The 23982-nt window shown below is 42.2% G+C and overlaps 1 protein-coding gene across 6 annotated transcripts in view; it reads right to left on the minus strand.

Annotated features, from left to right (window-relative positions):
• ERI3 (ERI1 exoribonuclease family member 3) overlaps window positions 1–22880 on the minus strand; it is a 191908-nt gene extending 169028 nt beyond the window's left edge. The window contains exons 1-3 of one of the 6 annotated variants that reach the window (XM_081195343.1): window positions 22786–22813; window positions 22239–22282; window positions 19854–19923 (exon numbers count right to left, since the gene is read on the minus strand). In XM_081195343.1, the coding sequence (XP_081051469.1) occupies window positions 19854–19923; window positions 22239–22282; window positions 22786–22798 (127 nt within the window). In that variant the 5' untranslated portion in view covers window positions 22799–22813. Of the gene's footprint in view, window positions 1–12464; window positions 12570–19853; window positions 19924–22238; window positions 22643–22785 lie in introns of those variants that run through there. The other 5 variants (XM_081195342.1, XM_081195341.1, XM_081195344.1 and 2 more) reach the window with 5 other exon arrangements.
• Between the last annotated feature and the right edge of the window lie 1102 nt (window positions 22881–23982).

The raw sequence follows: 23982 nt of genomic DNA on the forward strand, positions 1-23982 counted from the left end.
AGCCAAATAGAAGTTAGTAACAGTCACTTCCAACCCATCATAGAGTAACATGTATTTGAGAGAGACGCCTTTTAAATCTTCAAAGCTGCCAAGCTGTGTAGCTGTAGGGCTATCAGGCAGATGTAATGCTCTGGAGTAAAACAGCTTCGCTAATATTTTACTGTGGCAAAACCCAGGCCCTCGCCAACTGTACAGGGAAGTATACAGAACAGCAAGAGCCATTGTATCAAATATTAAAATATATCCAAGAAATGCATGCAGCTGTACCCAGCACCCAGCCACACATGCTTATTTCATATATATACACCTCTTACATATAAATAAATTTTCATGAGCATGAGCAATTAACCCTATTTTAGAATCTAGCTCTGCGATTCGTACAGGGGCTAAGGCAAATTGCCCCTTTCCCAGCCAGTAACATGAAACAAGTTTAACTGATACTTTTCTTATTGAATTGAGATGATAGTATGTCTCCCAAACCTATTCATGTGTAAGGCTTCCACAAACAACTGCTTTGCTTCATATTCTTAGATATGAAGCCTGCACCAGAGCTTGCCATCCTCAAGGGAGAAGAATTTCAGTCATGGAAGAAAAGTAAAGGGCAGAAGTCCATAATAATCACACATATCCAGTGCTTATTTTCTTGAAAGAGAAGTATCAGGGTTCATATCTGTCTGGATATCCATCTTCTAATATGGAAGCCCTGCTCCAGCTTCCAGATTTAAGATATACCATGGGGTGGGAGGACTGTGGTTCCTTATGGGTTAAGGGAATTCATTCTACATGGGCTGAGAAGAATTCTCCTTCATCACCATTTAACTTCACAAGTTCTAAAGTACTGCTTTTAAAGCAAGTGCCAGGACTCATTGCACAGATTCAGAGGGGAGGAGTTGGACAAAATTAAGAAATGCCCATGAGAAAGAGCACACAAATGGCAATACTGACATTCAGACTTCAACAAGCTACTTTAGAGAAGGGAAACGGCAATAACACCCCAGCAGTAACTGTCTCTATAACAGCCCCAAACTTTGAAGAAGTTTTTTTTTCCTAGAAGCCAGCTCATATGCCATTTTAAACTAAATTTCAGTGTTCATGCGCATCTCCTCAGACTCACAAAGTGGCACCAGTCCCCAGATACCATTCTGATTCTGAACAGTTGGTGTGGTACTAAGGGGTGTGTGTGTGTGTGTGTGTGTGTGTGTGTGTGTGTGTGTGTGTAGGATCCCAAGTTCAAACTGGGAGGATAAGAAACATTAACAAAATCTGTGTGTCATATTCTTTTTTAAAACATGTGTGTTCTGCAACCTGTATAAACTCTGACTTGGTTTGGGCCTGCCTGGTACAATTTGGCCCATGAGGCTATTTCCCTCAAAGCAACACCAACCCACCCATCAGCTGATATTGCTGGTGGCATCAGCTGGTGGGCGGGACTTCCTTAAAAAGCATGCTCTGCCCTGATCCCTTCAACCTCCAAAAAGGATCAGCATGGAGCAAGCTTTCCAAAGAATCAGCAAAAGCAGGTAGACCCAATTTTGTCTTCATCACTGTGCAACAGAGCAGTCACTGCCAGAGTCGGTCACCAGCACTGACAGAGACTGCTCCATTGCACAGCAATGAATAAACAGGTGATGTTCTGCAGCACTCTTTGAAGCAGTCTCCTCCCTTTCCCTTTAAAGACCACTGGAGCAGTGCTTCAAAAAGCACATGCTCAGATGAGATTGCAGGGTCTACCTTAAAACAGGCGCTCTTTGCAAATGTTCCCCACTCCCTTAAAGTGTGCTCCAGCCACAGGCGAAAATCACGTAAAGGGGAGGCCACGGCACAAGACTAGGGGGCCACAGAGGGAAGTGAAGAAAACAGAGAAGTGACTGAGAAAATAAAACAGAAAAGAAATAAGAAAACAGAGAAGTGAAGTATTTGGTAGAATGAGATTTCAGTTGTGCAAATTATTTATGCAGCCTAACGCGGAATTGTTGTAACATAATGGACAGAGGTGATCTTCGGTTATCCCTCACAGCAATAGAACAGGATATAAAAAAGCTTGTTTCTGGTCATCAAGCACAAGGGTCACATCAATCAAGAAATACTTAATAGTATAATTTTTATGTAATTGTATTTTGTATTAATTATAAAAATTATAAACAAAACATGTTCTATTTACAAACAAAACATTTAAATGGTTAGCTTTCTACCAGCAGGATGGGGGACCACAGGAAGGAAACAAGGTCGGAAGAGGGTCATGGTCAGGAAAAGGTTGAGAAACACTGATTTATAGCTTGTCATTTGTCCAGGAGAGCTAAACCACAAGCCAAGATTTGGATAACACAACAAGAGAAGCCATGGTTCAGCACAGCAGAGGAACTGGGGAGAAGCAATGCAGCTGAGATCTCCTCTCCAGAAGCGGACACATTAGAGCTTAGCCATGATTTGGCTTAGCATGACATGTGAACTAGATCTCTCGCTCTCTCCCTCCCTATCTCCCCATTATGAGTCATGGGGAAGGAAAATGAACTATTCAGGGACCTGAACTCCTATCCTCCGACCACAGAAAATCCGGTTGAAACTCATGTAGTTCCCACAACTTCATCAAGCATCGTTTCATGTTTTCAACCTGTCACAGGTTCAATATCTATAATTTCTTTAGTAAATAAATGAAAGCTGAACTTCTGAGTTTTCAAAAGATCATTAAGAAATAAAATGAAACGTCATCTAGATAAACACACAGAGAGAATGACGTTTTCCCTGCATGTCAAGGGTCAGGTTATAACCTTTGACTGAGCAAACCATCCCAACTGGCCAGTCATGTCAATATTTCATACATATTCTCCAACTATTACTACTCCATGTTGCTATAAAATATGGCTAGGCATCATGAAGTACTTTAACAGAGTCAGTGTGTGTGACATGGAAAAATGTACAACATTCAAACACCCAATAACTCGGGAAATATCCACCTGGAGGAGTGCAAGATAAGACATTTATAGACCATTACAGATTATAGAAACTTGTCCATGATTTCATCTCCTGCCATTGGTAACTTTTTCTTATGAAATACTAGAGTGCTTTAAAAAAAGAGGAGGGGTTAGTTTGCTCAAGACATTCTGGCACCCAGGGCAAGTTTGTCTGTGCTCTTGGTCACTAGTATATCATACAAATAATCCTATCATTTTTTCCAGTGATCGGAAAGAAAACTACCATATGTCCCTAATCAACAGCTCCTTTCAGATGTTGCCTCCACAAGTAGACTAAACATGTGGAGGAGTTTTGCAACTGCCGGTCTCACCTCCAATGCACCCCATTTTCCCTATCCCCAACCTCAACTCATAAAGGTAAGTGCACAAGAAGGGGTGCCTACCCTGTATAGACATAGGCACTCCACATGGAGGGTTTCCAATTGTATTGAGCATGTTCACACATACAGTTGTACAGATGATGGTGCCCCTTCTCGGATCTTTGGCCCTATGCACAAAGTCTGCATGTGGAGCCAACATGTACAGTTAAACGCCCCACATTGACTCTGTGCACTGAGGGAACATGCAAAAGGAACTAATGGCATGTGCATATTTTAAGCATTTTTATACATTTCAGGAACTGAAAATTTCACAGAAAAGAAAAATGAAAATTATATCTGATTCAGATGTTGAAAGGTGCTGATAATGTAGATGTGCCTGAGGTTGAAGTACTATGTAAGTAATAGAAATTTACCCACCCACTCCCCTCAAAATAAATGATACAAGCTTTTTAGAACACAAATATATCAATCCAATAAAATATTAAAGGTAATTTAAAAGTATTTCAGAAGTATTTTACATTTGAACATGGCAATACTGGGGTGTGATGAGCCATTCCAGTTGGCTGCTTTATTAATTAATAATGATGTGATAATAACTAATAAAAAATAGACTGCTAGAAATATTAAGGGGATACAATATCTTAGCTATAGAAGACACAGGTTCTTGAGTGTGTGTGTGTGTGTGTGTGTGTGTGTGTAAAAAACGGTCAGTGCTCAGGCCCATGATAGCCTCCACACACTGTAGGTGAAATTAACTTGGCACTTCCAATTGTTCTAGAAAGTGACCTGACCAAAATAACTACCTAGAAGATTCATGAAGATTCACTTAAAGCTTAATTATATTTTGTATTTTGATATCCCTGTAGAACAGAAGCAAGATTGTATTGAAATTGGAGCTTGCAGGGGCTGGGAGATTTCCCTTCTTTGGCAGGAGGTAGCAATTCAAATGTATTAATAGCCCATTTCACATATTCCAGGGCCAAGCTCTGGCACAGAAACCAGGTTGCAGGACTAAGCCCTGGTAAACTCTGGCTCAATTGAGCTCTGATACTAAGCTAGATGGTGTGACCCAGGAAGGCACCACTTATGCTGCATTATGTTCCCAGCTGCACTACACTGTTTGCCAAGGGGCTACTGGGAATCCCTGGCACCAAGGCTGCTACACAGCTTGGATATATCAGAGGAAAAAGTAACAGAAATAGGTACTCGTGTGTGTGTGTGTGTGTGTGTGTGTGTGTGTGTGTGTGTACACATGCACATCCATCCCCAAGAGAAAGAAGAGGGGGAAACAAAGGCAGACAATGGCAGGGAAGAGAGACCTTACCTGCCCCACGAGAAATGCTTAATGCCTGCCTTGCAGTTACAAAGAACAAACAAGAAATGAATGATACTCAGGCATTCAACTAATTTTTGCAGTGAGACGTTAGCCTATGAATCTTCGTTTTATGGGATCTTTGTGCATAATACTAATATTTAAATTTTACAGGCAAGTGTAATTAAAACAAATCAAACCCATGCATGGGCATAAATGAGACAGATAATTCCAATAGCTGGTTTTCAACAAAAGAACACACCAACCCAGATAAATTCATACAACAGTCAATCATTGGCGTTTGTTGGCACCATTCTGTAGCCAAGTGCTGCAAAGTTGTTGTTCTTTTGTATAATTTACTAAGGTTATATTATGGGTTACTGCCCTTTTATTCTTTGTGGTCCTGTCACCATTAAGTCCAATGAGGCAGCATATTGCATCTTATATAATAATAATAATAATTTATTATTTATACCCCGCCCATCTGGCTGGGTTTCCCCAGCCACTCTGGGCGGCTTCCTACTGAATATTAAAAACAGTACAGCATCAGACTTTAAAAACTTCCCTAAAGAGGGCTGCCTTCAGTCGTCTTTTAAAAGTAAAATAGTTGTTTATTGCTTTGACATCTGCTGGGAGGGCGTTCCACAGGGCAGGCGCCACTACCGAGAAGGCCCTCTGCCTGGTTCCCTGTAACCTTACTTCTCGCAATGAGGGAACCGCCAGAAGGCCCTTGGCGCTGGATCTCAGTGTCCGGGCAGAACGATGGGGGTGGAGACGCTCCTTCAGGTATACAGGACCGAGGCCATTTAGGGCTTTAAAGGTCAGCACCAACACTTTGAATTGTGCTCGGAAACGTGTTGGGAGCCAATGCAGATCTCTCAGAACCGGTGTTATGTGGTCGCAGTGGCCACTCCCAGTCACCAGTCTAGCTGCCGCATTCTGGATTAATTGCAATTTCCGGGTCACCTTCAAAGGTAGCCCCACGTAGAGCGCGTTGTAGTCTTCAAAATATATGCCAATCCAAAAGCAGCACCTTCATTCCATCCCCATAATACAAGATCATATTTGCACTGTAGTGTGTACAACCTCTAAACTGTTGCTTTGTACATGAGATGATCCACCCATTAAAAGTTTCTGGGTCTCAGCCTGAGGGCAGTTTGTGGTGCACATGCAAACCGACCAGTTGCAAAAGCGTGCACTGGTATGCCAAGAGCTGGAAGGATCCTATGCCAGAAAAGGTCCATGTATGCAATGGAAAAACCAGCATTCACTTTGAAGGGATGTAAGGCCATAGCAGCCTTCTCAGGGGATAGGCCTTTCACTTCACCTAGCACTTTCAGCGGGACATGTACCTACATTTCTACACTGGCAACATTGTCACAGTAGGAAAGCAATAAATGAAGCCCAAGTCCACTTCCACTAATCTCCATTCAAATTGCTTTTTTTTTTTTTAATTTTATTTAAATAATACAGCAAAAACAGAACACCAAGACAAAAGGAAAAAAGTTCAAAAACATTGAAAACATACTTATTGCATATTACTCCCCCCCCCACCCGCAGCTTCCCTCCACCACAATTCAACTTCTTTAAACCTCTATCAAATTGCTAATATGTACATCATATTAGCCCCACCTATAAAAGGGGCTTCATCATCACCACCACCACCAAGAAAATATGTATATATTAAAACATTAAAATCAGAATGTTGTGGTGCTTTCAGAACTCAGTGTTCAGAATATTATTATTTTTTAAAATCAGAGAAAGAAGGAAAAGAACAGAGGGTTATGGAACAAATGGATCTATGACCATGGTGCCATAACGTCCTCTCCTGCTTTCTCCTGGTGGCAGGAATAAGTGTGCCTCTGTTAGGATAACTAACCTATGGTGAAAATTAAGATACTCAGCCTGTCAGAAAGGATTAAATCATCTTCATTTATATGCTAGGGTGTATGGTGTTAGAGGAGGGGTAATACCTCTGGTGGGGGGCATGTTGTGCTCCTTCTGGGGTAGTTTCTCCATCTTTGGTCGCCACCCTGCACTCACCTGTGGCTCCTAGAAACTGTCAGCATGTGACAGCAGCCACACTCCAGGAAAGGGCTTTGACTGGCCGGCTAAACAAGATGAGGGCAGTCGATGGGTCTCAAACTCTCAATGAGTTAGGGTCTTCCCCTGCATGCAAAGATAGTCTCTGGCAGATTGAGCAGACGAGACCAATAGTGGGTCCAACAGTCAAGAAGGTGGTTTCTGCATGTGCTGTAGAGGGAAGTGAGGGGCAGATGGGGCTCATCAACCTAGGAAGGTAGCCCATCTAGGAGAAAGAAAACTCTGACCCTAATCCACCTCTGCCTTGCAGAAGAAAAGACTGAGGAGTGAACCCTACACAAATCCAAAATGGAGTCCCTAAGAGGGTTGGATGGCACCTTGTATGCCTTCTTCCGGCAACTCCTTCAGCCAAGCTGGTGTCAAATGTATTGCTCTGCTTTCCTTTGGTCCACATGAGTGAGGCCAAGAGGGGGGTTCTGTTGTCTGGGCAGCCCAGGACCTCCATACACACTGCCCAGGCTTGTGCCCCAGAGAGGTCACTTCGGTGCTGCTAACCCAGAGGTTTGACTTCACCACCAAAGGTGCACTCCACTGTTTTTCAGGACAGGCAGATGCCAATAGTATTCTGAACCCATAAAGCCTACAGTCCAGTTTATACTTAAACACATCTTGAGTGTATTTGAAAAATGTACTCATTAGTATGATGACTGAATGCAGTTAAACTGGTTTAGTGAGACATGAACAAGCCTAGCCTCCTCTCAGTTTTGCACATTGCCTCCTTCCCACATGTACAGGACGTTCTGAGGAGAACTTCAAAAGCTTTCACTTCTATTTTTGAATAACCATAGCTTATCATGACATTTGTACCCAACAAAATGTGGTCATTCTTAACTATGGCTAGTTTCAGAGAAGCTAACTTCAAACCAAATTTCCTGAAGCTGGTTTACTTGAAACTAGCCACAATTAAGATTAACCTCCATTTGTTGTGTTTGGATGGTTAATTAAAAGAAGGAGAGAGAGCAGGAACCCAGGAGAAGTCTAGGCTCATGGATGTCACACTAAACATAGGTTAGTGCAGGAGTAGGGAACCTTTCTCAACCCACGGGTCAAGCCCAGTTAAGTCTCATGCTCTAGCGACCAAGCTATCTTACTGTATCTAATGAAGATTCAGTGAAACCAGTGTTAGAAACTCAGATATATAAGCTAGGTGCCAAATGGCTCCTTAAACCAAGTCACCAAAATGGAATGTCTATTGCCATTTTCGGGCCAGGCGGTTCAAAAGTTCTATTTTTCAATATGACTTTTTGGTTCCTGAAATTCATTTTGGTTCCTGAAATTCAAATTGTGCAGATAAAATATAAGAGATACAATTCTACAGGATGTGTTGTGTGTGAAAGCAGTCAAGATCCAAGGACCCCCCCCCCCCCCAGGCATGCACCTCCAGATGGTGGAGATGTCTGGCACCATCCTGGTCCCTGGACATCTTCACTTGGTTTCAAGTGGCCAATAGCCAGGTGCAAAATGCATATGGTGAATTTTGAACACTGAGTGAAATCCACAGGTGCTATCCTTAGCTGCAGGGTGCAGAACTTTTTCGGCCCAGCAGACCAGATCTTTATCTTCCTCCACTGCCACAGGCTGTGCTCAGTGCTTCCCAAGCACAGGGCTTGCGAAGCACTTTGCACAGCACTTCTGAACTGCCCAACAATCAGCATACCTGTCAGTCAGCTCAGGACAGCAATACCTCAAGGACTGCCTCTATCCATATGAACCTACCCAGACACTGAAATCATCATCTGAGGTCCTTCTCCGTATACCTCCTCCATAAGAGGTCTGGAGGGTGACAACACGAGAACGGGCCTTTCCTGCAGTGGCTGCCTTGCTGGTGGAATGCTCTCCCCAGAGAGGTTTGGCAGACACCTTCATTATACACCTTTAGGTGTCAGGCAAAAATATTCCTCTTCAACTAGGCTTTGGGCTGATTAATATTCTACGGCCTTTTAAATGTGTTGGGGGGGGGAGGCTACTGGTTTGTGGGGAGGGAATTGTTCTCGTTTTATTATGTATTTTGTGTTTTTTATCTTATATTTTTCCATTGTGAAACTGCCCTGATATCTAAGGTATACTAAACAAACAAACAAACAAACAAACAAATAAATAAATAAATAAATAAATAAATAAATACATACATAAATAAATAAATAAATAAAATAAAAAATAAGTCATATAAATGTAAATATGGCTTGCCCTAAACAGTCTCATAGGCCAAATGGGGAGGACCAGTTAGCCAAATGTCACCTGCAGGCCTTATGTTACCCCAACACAAAATACTGGAACCCTGTGCAATTTATATTTTGTCTCTTGATGCAGACAAGATTCCCTACATCAAATAAACTATGTGTGTACCATAATTAATAGAACCAAAATGAAGATAGGCATTAAAATGTTCTCGCAAGGAACAAAACCAAATGTGAAATCCTTCATCCAAAAGAGGTATCGGAACAGGATTCAGTTGCGCGGGGGGTGGGGTGGGGTGGGGTGGTTAGAGAAGAGGTCCAACATTGTTATTCTAACAGCTTGGTAAACCTATATGAATATTCCTAGCTGATCACATTTATTTTCTTTTTACTAAAACAGGTTTCTGCATCTAATTATACAGTCCAGATTCCAGTAACTTCCATTATATGGCACAATCCTACATATGGCTATGGGCCAAAATGGCTAACTACCCTGGTTTACAGTTAGTATAGAGGAATAGCAGGGCATCTGTGCATTTAACAGCAGGCAGAAATTCTAGTGTGGAAATACAATTGCGGGGAAAGCCTCAACTAATGGCATTCTGTCAGTTAAACTTCTTAGCACTTGTATGTGGCCCCTAATTTATTTGGCCCCTCTGTACCACCTGCAAAGTGGTCACTCGTTTGCCTATGATAAACTCACAAATTTTATGGAAATCGATGGCCTCTTGCCAGTAAGGTGGAGGGACTAAATAACATGCAGTGTACTAGGTACAGAAAACCCTACTGGCACCCGTGAGCTATCTTTTGAATAAGTGAATTATGATGGTCAAAGGATAGAATTCACTGAACATTTTATATGCAGGAAATGTAGAACTGACCTACTGTAAAGCAATAGAATATGTAAGTAAATATTCGATCCTATAACTGAAGAATCAGGTTAAAAACTTTATTTAAAAAATCAACTTAGCTTCAGGTATGCTTGGAGCATATCTGAAACCACAGGTTTTCTTACCACTCCTCAGTGAGCCATTCACTTAACAACTTTTGGCACATTGATTATTTTTCAAACAATATAATGAGCAAAATCTCACATGCCAAACTTACATACAAGTGTCCTGAGCATTAAAAAGGACTACAAAAAATGTTTTAAGTAACACTACATAAATAGAAAAATGTCTCACAAGGCAACTATTTTCAGAAACTCCCTAACAAAACTCCTCCTCCTAGCCACCCACTATCCCATTTGAGATAAAGTACAACACTCAGTTAACCATGTCTCTGCTAGATCCTCAAGACTAACCTGTGTAGCTTTGAAATTATGCTGTAGAGATCCCCAAAACTTTTCATAAATTCTCAATGACAAAATCAATAATGAAAGCTAAGATTCCCTGAAGCACAGTATACCCACAACTGTTTATTAAGTGTTGGCGCATTCTGGAGTGTGTTCTTAGTTCGTGTAGAATGATTGTAAGGCCCAACTAGATTGTCCAACACCACACACAAAGTAAGTGTGTGACTAAACACACAATCCTTCAGGTTACCGACACTTCAAGTTACAGACTCCGCTAACCCAGAAATAGTACCTCAGGTTAAGAACTTTGCTTCAGGATGAGAACAGAAATCATGTAGCAGCAGCAGCAGCAGCAGCAGTGGGAGGCCCCATTAGCTAAAGTGGTGCTTCAGGTTAAGAACAGTTTCACGTTAAGAACGGACCTCCAGAACGAATTAAGTTCTTAACCCGAGGTACCACTGTACTCTACAACACACAAAGATATTCTTCAGCAAACAAATTAATGTGGAAACAAACTCTGGAAGCCACTGAACTAGAGGCAACATCACACAAGCCTGGCAATGGTATAGCAGAGAAATCTAATTCAAGAATCATGGCAAGCTAGAAAGAATGCTAACTCACACCTCTCCATCAATATATCATTACAGTGGTACCTCGGGTTAAGAACTTTGCTTCAGCATGAGAACAGAAATCGCGCTGCAGCAGAACAGAAATCGCCCTGCAAGAGCAAGATAGCTAATGGATTTCTGTTCTCATGTTGAAGCAAAGCTCTTAACTTGAGGTACTATTTCTGGGTTAGCGGAGTCTGTAACCTGAAGCGTCTGTAACCTGAAGCATCTGTAACCCGAGGTACCACTGTACATGCATTTCTATGTGAGATTCTTATAAATGGAAATGTGGCAAACACTGTACACTGTGAAGGCAAGTACTGACAGAGTGATCCTCCCAACAATGTTTTACTCAAAAAGACATCTCACTCAATTCAACAGGATTGAATTCCTGGTAAATGGTTTAAAATTGCAGCCTAAATGTGCAGTGGCAGGCTCCTTGTCCTTGTCTTTCTCCAAAAGTATACTCCCCCAAAGTCCACATACCCACTTTTATATATTTTAATATTTACCACCTACCCATGCTTCTACTCCTCAGTTACTGGTGCAATTTATACATGTGTGTGAATATAGATTAAATGGTTAGTTTTTTTCCAACTCTAGAATTCCATGGAACACCTGCAGCTGTATCAAATACAACCCTTAAATATTTCAAAAGAAATAATTTAATTAACAACCCCAATCTACCCATCACCCCAATTCCTCCTGTCACTACAGTCTATTGCCTTAGATTCTGGCTTGGTCTCTACCAGATCTCAATTCTCAATGCATCCATACCTGACATAACCTAAACATAGCAGCATCACTTCTGACCCAAGTCTTAATTCTACACTGGTACACCTCTCTTGCCTCACTCTTCCAACTCCAGCTTTTCTCAACCTTGGGTCCCCAAAATGTTGTGGTACTACAACTCTCATCATCCCTAGGCAGCAGGACCAGTGATCAGGGATCAAGGGAGTTGTAGTCCAGCAACATCTGGGGACCCAAGGTTGAGGTAGGCTGAGCTAGATCCTTTGTGCAGTATAGGAACAACCTATAACCCAATTAAACCAAATCCCCTTGCTTCCAACCCCTGGCCCAATGCAATCTGCCCTCTAGATCTGATATACCCTCGTGTCTCAACACTACAAGAAGATCCTAGGCACAGGGGAAAAATACTGCACCAAAGGCATCCAGCCCCCTCCCCGCAAACCACGGCATTGCTACTCCGTGTTCGCAGTCTCCTATGCAAATTCCTCTATGCTCAAAGGCACGCGAGCACACACCGGCTAGCACAGGCCCAGCACCCCCTAATGCACCTTTGCCAACCAGGCCTTGCTGGGTTCTCCCTTACATCTACCTCAGCCCATCCCCCCACTCGATCTTGGTAACTCCGTTTCCTAAGCGCGTCCCGCCCGCGCTGACAGGGGCATCGGCGCCCCTTGATCCAAATACTCGGTGAGGTTCCCCTCAGCCCGTCGCTCCAGGCCGAGCTCTGCCGCCCAATGCCGCCTGCTCAGCTCCCCCAACCCTGGCCGTAGGGCCCAAGCGGGCCCTTAAAGCCCCATCCAACACGCCCCTCAGCTCCACGCCCCTTAGGTATCTCCCTATCTAGCGACACCCGACACCCCCGCCCCCCAGGACGGCCCCGGCCACCCCCATCCCTCAGCACCACGAGTCCCCAACAGCAACCACTCACCTTCGCGCCCTCTGACCCTCGAACTTACTCTAAGCGGCAGCCGTAGCAACCAACCACAACTGCGGTTCCCGCCCTAAGGGGCGGGATTCCTGGATTCGGACATGCGCACACTGAGCTTGCCGCGCGCTGCTTTCTCCTGTGGCATCGTGGGAAATGTAGTTTTCAGACCTTTCAACAAGGAGGGGAGGAGGAGATGTGCCTAGCTGGAAGCATCCCGGAGCTCGCCCTTCCAGAGAAGGCAGGAACCTTTGGAATGGAGATTAAAGTTATGGCACGGAAACTGCTTTTAACACACGGGTTTCATATCATTATGTGCGCTCAGATTTGGCTTTAGCAAATCTTTTGAATTTTAGATTCCAAGCACTTTGTTTTAATTCAGACTTCTCGTTGCAGGACATTTATCTTTATTGGGGAAAGCCTCACAAAAGTAAGCATATTTAGAATTGGGTTAATAGCCGATAAAAGTGTGTTATGTGTATTTAAATATATGCTAGTGAATTTTTTAAAAAGTTTTATATTTTTGTACTTTAAATATTAACTTTAAAAGTTTTATGTAATGCAAACATAAAGTATGTATATAATAAAGTTTAAATTTAAGAGGGGATAAAGAGGGGATAAACCAAGAGTTTTAAGTTGTTGTTCTCCTTGGGATAACACCCTTTTAGATAAGAGAATAGCGCATCCCCATGTGTCAGTGGTTTTGTATATTTTATATTTATATTTAATGCCTCTTTATTATCTACCTTTTTTGTAACTTTTCAGTCTAGTAACATTTTAACAGTATAAAACTGTTGAGCAATACATCCCTTTTACTACTTAATAAGTAAGAGGAAAATATAAAACATATGTAGGATACGTTCCCATTTTTAATGGAAGGTGAGAAGCATGGCTTTTTGTGGCTACCCATTGAAGATGTGTCTAACCTAGTTTTTAAGACTGCAATCCTAATTATGTCTACTGAGAAGTAAATCCTATTAAATTCAATAGGGTTTACTCTCCAGTAAGCAAAGTTAGGATTGCAATCTAATACAGTAGTATTATGTCATATTATGATTTACTTTTGTCCTGTTTTGTGGCCCAAAGGTGTATCAGTGGGACACACACACACACACAAAATAAATACAACACATAAATCGAAATAATCTAAAATAGCAAAATTACCAAATAACCCCCAATCTCACTGGATAGTGCAAATATAGACAGATACTCAGAGGTAACCCAAATGGGGCTTATTCTCAGAAAATTGCAGCCTTAAATAGCAATCCTATACCCCAACAGGGTGGAACACAACAGTAAATCAACCACAATATCTGAAACTGTAGGCTCAAAGAATCATAGCATTGTAGAGTTGGAAGCGAGCCCAAGGGTCATCTAGTCCAACCCCCTGCAACTAGATCATACATGACAGATGGCCATCCAACATCTGCTTAAAAACCTCCATTGATGGTGTCCACCACCTCCAGAGGGAGTCTCTTCCACTATTCAATAGCTCTTACTGTGAGAAAGTTCTTCTTGATCTTCAGTCTTGATCTCCTTTCTTATAACTTGATTCCACTAGTTCGGGTCCTACCTCTAGAGCAGGGAGAAACAAGCTTGCTCCCTGTGATAGCCCTTAAGATATTTGAAGATGGCTATCACATCTCCTCTCAGTCTTCTCTTTCCCAGGCTAAACATACCCAACTTCCTCAATCATTCCTCATAAGGCTTAGTTTCTAGGCCCTTTATAATCTTGGCTGCCCTTTGCACACGCTCCAGCTTGTCAATATCCTTCTTAAATTGTTGTGCCCAGAACTGGACCCAGACTCCAGGTGTGGTCTGACCAAGGCAGAATAGAGCAGAACTATTACTTCCCTTGATCAGGACACTATACTAGAATAGCATTAACCCACAATGCCATTGAAGACAGAATCAGGATTCAAGATGACTTTAAGAGATTGTAGAACTGGGCCCAAACTAACAGAATGAATTTCAGTAGGGATAAAGGGACTTAGGTAGGAAGAAACAGCTGCAGAAATATGTTATGATGCAGAGAGGGGAACCCGTAACATAATGTAGACAGAAAGGTAAGAAATGGAGCTTATCTCTCGCCTCATTATGTTTGACACACACCCAAAAAAAGAAGACAGAATGGCATTGAGAAATAAAGGGTCTCATTGTTATCTCCAGCAAAACTCAACTCCCTTTCTGTCTCTCTGTACACACATAGACCCAGAGGAATAAAGAGGGCTAATGCTGGTAGTAAAGTTCCTGGCATGGTCTAGTGTTCTGCTAGGTCCAGTATCAGTGTGTGGCACCATCAGGTCAATGCTGTGGCCCCAGCATCCCCGCATCCCACAAGGCCCACTGTTCTCCTTCAAATGTATTTGTTTACACCTTCACCTAATGGGCATATCTTTCAGTAACAGCTTCTTTTCCCCTCTTCCACATCTGAATGTAGCAAGGAGAACAGACGTCAGAAAGGAAAAATGTGGGTTAAAAATATATATACCGCCTTTCAAAATAAAATTATTCCCAGGGCAGTTTACTTAATTATTTATTTATTTATTAATTACATTTATATACCACCAGGACTTTTTTCAGCTGCAGTTCACTGGAACTCAGTTCTGACACCTCATAGATGGCTCCTTTTGCCATTATAAGAGAACAAGGGAGGTGTTCCCTTATACACTTCTTTTTCCAGAAAAATAGTACTGTATACAGTACCAGCTTTTCCTCCAAGGAGCTCAAGGTGGTACACAATTCAAACTCCTCCCAATAAAACTACTTAAAATAACATAATCATTTCAACACAGTATTTATTAATTTGTTAAAAGCAATATGCCAAACAGTAGTTCAGCAGAGTACTGAATAGCATAATACAACAAGTTTGTGCTAATTCTTCTTTACTGCTTCACTACTTTAACACTGTGCACTTTCTTATTCCTGATTCTTATATTTTCTTGGTTCTATTTCTGGCATCTATTTTGCAGAGCCTAACCTCTCATCTATATTTTCCATGTAGTCACCTTTTATTTTATTCTCAACTTGGCTTGAACCTATGATTCCTGACTGTCTGGCTACTATCTTTGGCCCACTCCTGTTATCTCCACGCTAGGTGCAGTAGTATCTCTAGTTACAACCTATGTCATACCAGGAAGGGTTAAAGAGGAACAGGCAAACTGAATTAAATGTGGGCAGGGCAGGCCAGGCAGTCAGTCATAGGCACTGGCAGTGCATCCTATGTATTGGAAGACATCTAATTCTCTGATCAATGGTTTGGTTTGAGGATTAGGAATGAACTTTATGGGCAGGTACTCTCTTCTCCCCGCTTTCTCCCCTCACATTGGTTTGATTAATAGAACTTCCTGATTTGTCAAACATTTTGCTGCACACTGTGGTTTGAACAATCCCTCAGGTAATGCTTTATCTTCCAAACTATAGTTTGTAGGACTGTAGAACGAAATATCTGGATGCATTTTATTTCTCTTGGAATCCTGGAGGACCTCTGATTATTACATGGGATTTGGCAAGAGAGGTTTCATAGGGATTGGCCAGAGCCGTTATAAGGAACTGAAGACCAAAGAGCCAACTATGGCTCTTCTGGATGAAAAATAGAGTATGGAGCAAACGTCCTCCACTATCTGAGGCCTCTTAAAGAAGGATTTGTGGTGGGTCCTATATCAAGAAAAGCTGTTAAAAGCACAGGAACTGTGCCAGATTTGGTGCGGGGGGGAGTCCTCTTGTAGAAAAGGCTTTGTTTTAAAGCAGCTTAATTAAAATTATGCGTAAGGGTTACAACAGATAAAGTTATATGTTCAAGAGGTAATATAATTTGGCAGAATAAGGGCAAGATCTCGTATCTCAACAACACTCAAGTCAGTGGGAGGGTGAAAAACAGGGAAAGAGATGGAATAACTTGAAGAGCTTTGTATGCTCTTTGGCAATTTTGGTCCTATGCTGAGAAATTGGGATGGGATTTAGGAAGCACAGGAAATTGCAACCGATGGCTGCCATTGCCTCAGGCCAGGGTGGTCTGCCATAGGTCCCCCACCAAATTTAGTACTATCCCATGGAGAATTAAACTTGGAGCTCTTCAAGAGCTTCAGCATCAGCCAGAATGGATTACACAACCGTCTTGTTTCTGAAAACAGTTTCCGTATGCCAGCATAATCACTTTGGCTGAGTACAAATATTGTGATGATGTCTGTAATACCCATAAGGAGAAATCTTATATTATGCTATGTTCTGTTTAACAAGTTAATAATGTGTCAGACCAAATCCTTAAGTTCCTAACTTTGCCAGTGGGACTAATTAACCATCTTGGAGGGAATACTAATATTCACAGTGAACATTTTTATATTCTTGTTGTTTCTTGCAACCATGCCTTTAACTGCAATGTGTTTGGCTTAGAGACATTACTTTGAAGATATTTATTGCCTATTTTCTCTCCTCAGTTTTTCTGCTGCTTAATGTCCACCAAGATATTATGGGAAGTGACATCAGTAATAACTGTCACAGAGGAAAGGTGTTTCTATGTGTTGATGTTAGAAAAAAGATGCAATCCCACAGATCTGTCCAATACCCCTGAGAATGGCTGTAGCATGAAAAATGGAAAAGTCCATATTAGGCCAATACCTTAATTAGACTGATCAAAATATTGCAAAATAATGTGCAAGCCTTTGAGTTCTCCATAACGTCATCAGGTTAGATGGTAAATGGAGAGAGGGGAGAAGTGATTTATTTTATGTTCTTCTTGTTATTATTCTGAAATGGCAGTCAATATGAAATATTCAGCAAAGTGAAATACACCTTAAATGCATAACAAAGACAATCAGGATGAGGATGAAGACTAGTTTTAGAGTAACTAACTAGGTTCCACTAAATTCATAGTTCCTCTCATATGAGTTGTTGTGGGTAAATGCGTAAAAAAGGAAAAATGGGTCAGGTTGCCAGGAGCCTGAAGGTTGCGAGTGAGAGAAATGCCATATGTACACCACTTCCTGGTTCCATATTCAATCATGAAAAGAGATTATAATATTTTCTACATCCATAATTATGCACTGAAAGATCAACATCTACCATTCTTTAACCACACTGAATCTGAGTACAAAAGGGTGATGGAAGTGCATTGAGGAGTAACTAATCCAAGTTTTTACTTAGACTTAACAAGGGCAGATATTAGATTTTTCTCTTTAGAACTCATGCATTTGGTAAAAAGGCTGCTTTGTGACTCTGAGGCTTCAATCCTATGCTCCACTGAACACAGAGGGACTTACTTCCAAGTAAGCATCCAAAGGATCAGGCTGCAAAATATTGTCCTGTCCAAGGAAAGTGTCTAAACAAATAGATTTTATAACTGAGAATGTGTTTTTTGTTTCTTTTATTTTCAGATATGCCTGACTTTTCCTTTCTCTGCTGAATAAACTTTATTTTATTTTTAATCAGTACTATTTCTATGTAATCTAATGGTTTCAGCTTAGATACCCATAAGCCTCAGCACACTTTTTCCCCTTGTTACCTGAATAATACTGTATGTAGAAGGGCTATGGTGAGACTGGAAATCTTCTTTGAATAATCAAGAAAAGATGCATGGACTTCACATCAGTTCAGCTCCTTTTTAAAACTAGACGTAGCAGTCATAACAAACAAAAGTGTATCCCATAAGAGCCACCTTCTCATTTTCCCATCCTGAGTTACATTCTCAAAATCACAACAGGGAATAGTTATATAGATTTAAATATGTGGTAAAAATATGGCATCTATTTTGTGTCAGAATTGAAACTGGCTAGGCTAATTCTGTACTAAGTCAACCTCAGTCAGGTTATGTTAAGTTTACCAGCTCATCTAAAAGAGCTCTTTAGTCTATGAAGGGATTCCAGAGATATGATAACATCAAGGTATGCCTAACAATATCATACACAAAATAGCTGTATTGCTTTTTTTTGGTCATATGTGGATTATGTTGCCTTTCCATTTTTACTCCATGGCTAAAGGCTTCTCAAGAGCACCCTTCTTGTGTAACACAAAGCATAATTGTTGGCCAGCCAGAAGCATGATTACCTCAAATTATAGATATGGGGAGATTTGGTTGGGAACTTCCCCAGGGCTAATTAATTTATCTTGTAAAGTTTGGTTCAAAACTAGAAGGCCCTCCTCTTGGAGATCTTGGGAAGCAGAAAAAAAGCAAAATACAAAATTGGACCACGTTCCCTAAGTGACCGCCTCACCCCATATATTTTATAAACTAGTCTGAGGTTTTTGTTTTCTTTCTAGAATCAAGCAGTATATAAATTTTATGAAATAAATAAATCTGTGTAATAAATGTACCCCTGCTTAGCAACTTCTCAGATGAGAAGAGTACAACATGCCCCAGAGATGCACTTAGTTTGTACTTGAAACTGAGCTTTTTAGTGTTGCAGCTCCACCACCCTGGAATCAATTCTCAGCTAAACTTAGACAGACAACCAGTATCATTATATTTAAGCACCTACTGATTATTATTTTTAAATACGGCTTTCACTGTGGTGTGACAGAGTCATAAGAAAATAAGGAGAGCCTGCTAGATCTGACCAATGACTCATCTAGTCCAGCATCCTGTTCTCACAGTGGTCAACCAGATGCCTATGCAAAGACCAAAAGAGAAATCTGAGAGCCGCAACTCTATCCCCACTTGTGATTCCCAACAACTGGCATTCAGATGCATACAGCTTCCGTCAGAGGAGGACAGTCATTTATGAAATATTAATTGTACATCTGTTTTTATTGTTTGTATAATGGTCCTAAATTTGCTATTACAATTTTGCTCTCAACATTTCAAGAAACAGGGCTTGAAGAAGTCACATGGTTAACACCCTGAGTAGACCAGCCATTGTCCTAACAAGGGAGGTGTCTTCATATATGATTTATTAAATGTTACTGGTTCTGCACGGAGAGGGAGGGATAGGGAGGGAGGTAGCAGGGAATGACAATATGAATAAATTGTTCCATTATTTCAGGGATGGCCAACCAGGGGATAGTGGATTAGAGGGATTTTATCTGGCCTTGGTGGACCTCACCATCTTGAATCAATATGTGGCACATTTTTGCCAAAATATTAAATCTTAACCAAAGCTGCTCTCAAAAGCAGTGGAAAATGAATAATGTGATTGGAGAGTTACACACTTTAATGTTATATTTATTTTTGTGCCTGAGCTCATGTATTCCACAACTGAAAAGTACTAATTGTGGTACTGATTTTATGGTAGAGCCTGATCAACCTTGAAGGAATCAGATTCTTCAGCAAAATTAACTTCCAGCCTCTACACTATGGCCCAGGGCCAGGGACAGTGTGGCCCCTATCAACGCAGATTGGCCATGCGTTCATTTGCCAATGTATTTTTCTATACTTCAACTTCTCATTTTCTGACTAACCGTATCTCCTGCTGTTGAGTTGGTAGGAAGGTGATAGTCCTTGCAATCCTTCTAAAGTGAGATCTGTAATCTGGAGCGGGGCGGGGGGGGGGAATGAAAGAGACTACTGTTTCAGTCCTTGGATGTTCCTCACAGAAAAAGCAAAACTCTGTCCTTTAGAACTGAGCTGTATCCATTCATCGTATCATCTGGAGGTTGCCTTCTGATGTGGCTCAGGTGGAAACTGGCCGGGGCAGGAGGAACACTGTTTGCTAACGATAGCCTGACCACTGTTGTCAGTGTGCTGATAACCTCTGGGTTGGATTACTGTCATATTTTTGAGGTTAGTCTGGAAGCTGTAGCTGGTATAAAATGTGGTGTCTCAACGGCTTGTTGGGACAGAATATCACCAACATGTTACCCTGCTGTTGAAAGAATTCCACTGGCTGCCAAATAGCTATAGGGCTTGTTTTGATGCATAAAGTCCTATACAGTTTGGGACCAGGACACCTGAAAGATCATCTCACCCCCTATACATCCAGCCAATCACTGCACTCTGTAAGTGATGCCCTCCTGCTTATACTGTACCATATTAACAGAAGGTCCATTCTGCATAATAAAGGAACTGAGCCTTTAGTGTTGTGGCACATACCCTTTAGAATTCCCACTCCTTAAATATTAGGTGCAGTCTCTGTTGTATTGTGCCTATGAAAGACTTACCCGTATCTCTTCCAACAAGCCTTTTATTGGTGCAAGTGTGTGTGTGTGTGTGTGTGTGTTTTCCTGGATGCCATGCATTCATTCATTTATTCGTTCATTCATTCATTTTCTATACCACCCTTCAACCAAGGATCATAGGGCAGTTCACAATATAAAAATACAAAAATACACAACGTAACAAAAGCAATACCCCTCCCGCCCCAGTTTCAAAGACCATAGATTGTTTAATTAGCTAGAGGCCTGGAAGAAGAGGAATGTTTTTGCCTGGTGCCTAAAGATATGTAGCAAAGGTACCAGGTGAGACTCCCTGGGGAAAGCATTCCACAATCAGGGAGCCACATCTGGGACAATCCCAGCAGAGATTTTAAGTCACAAAATATGCAGCAAAGTAAAACATGAGAAATATAGACTTTTAGACCTTTAAAATAGACACTTTATAATGATTTCTAAAATATCCCTTTTTAAAGTTTCTTTCCAAAGTGCCCTTCTTCCCTCAGCATAGGAAAAGACCACGTTTTGTAAGTTAAAAAATGGTTTACTTACAAACTCTACAAAGGTCAGATTCATGTTATTCAGTAATAGTTGCACATGCAGTAAAACATAGCTTACTTACAAAGTGTTGAAAGTTCCTAAATTATTGGTATAGAAACTCAAGAGAGAGAGAGAGCGCTGTGTGGACTGAGCTGGAACAACTGGCTCAAACGTCTTCACACACTGAGGTTTGCAGGTAGACTGGGGGGAAAGAAAGGTTTGATTACCTAGTTCCTCCTAAGTGGGGAAGTGGACATAGCCAAGCCTGGCAGGTCAGCTTACTGTATGACATAAACTGCTTCATGCATTAATTAGACTTCAGCACATTGGTTATATGAGTATGGTTATCCCACACATTTTAGAGAATTTTCCCAGTCTCTACTTCAATTGGAATTGTTTGTAAGATGCATTTATTGTTTTATTGTTTGTTTACTACTCTAGGCTCCTTTGGGATGAATATATATTTAAGCATAATCATAATAATATCATCACCATTTGTACTGTTGAAAAAGCAGACAGGTCTTCCTTTTGCATTGTGCATCATTGCTGGATGCCTGCCATTCAGGGATGTTCCCTGGATCTCAAACAATCATTACTATTGTGACCTGCAACTGAACTAAGAGACAGATGTCCCTGACTGAGTAGGCCAGTGTAGTAATGTGCTACCTTATCCCTCATGCCACCAACTTGGGTCTATTTAATTTTCTCTTTGATTTTAATACAGATTTATTGAAAGTTTCAGTTATCAAAACAAACTGCAGTGGCAAATTGGTGTTCGTCTGCAGCCCTACAAGCACCTATAAACCTGCCATGGCATGAAATAAATGGCACTATATTGGAGGTCAGTTATTGCAATAGTAATCCTCCTGGGATTTCCACTGTGCAGTTTAATATTTTTCTTATTACCCTCTTTCTTCATTGCTATTTATGTCTTTCTCTTTACATTCAGAGTAACATGCTGCTGTCCACCTCAACAGGCAGAAAGTCACCTCAAATAAACCTGTGAACGATGCACAGCCAGAAATCCCCAGAAAATATGTCTAAGAGAGGCCTCATGACACCAGGGACAACCTTATTAAAAAATATTCCGGCTGGGCCCACTGCTTGTTTTTCAGCGATACCTCCAAAAGCTCTCTTTTCTGTTCTTTCTCTTACCTTCACAGCAGAAGTTGGTCCTTCAGGTAGTGTTGTCTCAAGTTCTGTTAGGACAGCAGGAGGGGTTAAGTAGTGCCCAGGCCGGAGGAGAGGTGCTGCAGGTGGGGAAGGGTCTGCTAGGTTGAATACCAACATGACTTTCACAACCAAAAGACAAACAGAACCACACAGCAACAACTGGAACAACAACCACAACAGCAGCAGCAGCAGGAGCTGTGCTGCAACCGGAAACAAGATTAAGGCCTAGGCAGCCTTCTCCACAGGAGACCTTCAAGGTAAGATTGGAGCCGCTCTGGATGTGCTTCCTTTCTATCACCATGATGTGGGGAGGAGGGGTGGAAAGGAAGGAATTATACTTGGCTGCCTTGCCAGCACAAAGAAAGCACACCCTCATGAACCTCACTCCTGCCCACCCCACCCCCAACCAACCACATTTGCAGTGGGCACTATTATTTCTAAGTGGCTGTCTTTGGGATTTCACAGATTGCTATGCAATAGATACTGATTATATCAAGGAATCCCTGTGTTGCTGAGAGGCCAAACTCACCCTCTTTCCCCATATGGCACCTCAGAAAGGAACCAAGTCTCCCCTACCACCGCCTCCCATGAAGGAACCAAGGAACTGTGCATTCTGATTTCTGGAAAGGCCTCCCTTAGGACGGTCTAGTTTATTCTCAGGGATGCTTAAATAGGGATTGCCTTCTCTGAACACTAGGGGTCGCTCAGCAGGTCTCTTCCTGCATTTCTCACAGGCTCTGCTTCTGGGCCTAGTCACCCTTGCTGCAGGGGCCTTTCCTACAGCAGGGTGGTGGTCAGACAGAAATTGAGAACTTCAAACATTTACAGAAGTGGAAGCTACTGCTGCAGGAAACAGGTTTGGCTCAGCTCAGGCAAACTCCTATCACGGACTGGGGAAGGAGCGACAACCCGCTCTGGGTGGCAATGGCCAGCCCAGCGCATGAACACTCTCAGGGAAACATTCGCTGTGGGATAAACAAAGGGTTGGGGGGAGACGGGCATCTAGCAGGAGGCAACAGGGAGCAGCAGGGCAGAGTGGGATAAGGTGCAGACCTGGACAGATGCCCTGAGCTGAGGGAGGAGAGGAGGGCAAGCAGCAAGCAGGAGGGAATGCGTCATCAGTAGGGGGCAGGGCATGTGAGTCAGAGGGGCAAAGAGGCCAGGAGGGGGTTTGACAGTCTATTGAGGCCAGGCTTGGCAGCTTTATGTCCCAAAGTATTTCCTGACATTACTATCCTGCAGTACCAAGGAGTGCAAAGCCACTCCTCTCTCGTCTCCCCTTCAGGTGCCCTGGTCTGAGAGACTCCTGCCCAGCCAGGCTGACATCCATGGGCAGCCACCACACCAGCACCTCATTGTATTGTATGGCACATGCCACCTTTGCTTCCGTTTTCAGGAAGTGTGCCAGGTGTCCCCCCCTCCATATGACTGAGGCAGTGGAGCTGCATTTTCAGCGTTCACAGTGCACACTTGATCACTATATGTGCTGAGCAGTGAGCCTGGCTGTAGCATGCATTGTGCTCTGGCACATCCATCAGATAAGGGCCTCAGCAGGCAGCCATGGACAGTGGGATGGCGAAGACAATGGTCAGTGACATCCCACATGCCTTGTCAGCCAAGCCAGGGGCGGGGCGGGCAAATGCCAGTGGTAGGCAAGGCCAAAGTAAAAAAGCAGGTGGAGGAATGCTGGTGATTCCTACCTTGGAACACTAAGCTGCATTCCAGC

This window comes from Podarcis bocagei (genome assembly GCF_964188305.1).
Source record: "Podarcis bocagei genome assembly, chromosome: 5".
NCBI lineage: Eukaryota > Metazoa > Chordata > Lepidosauria > Squamata > Lacertidae > Podarcis > Podarcis bocagei.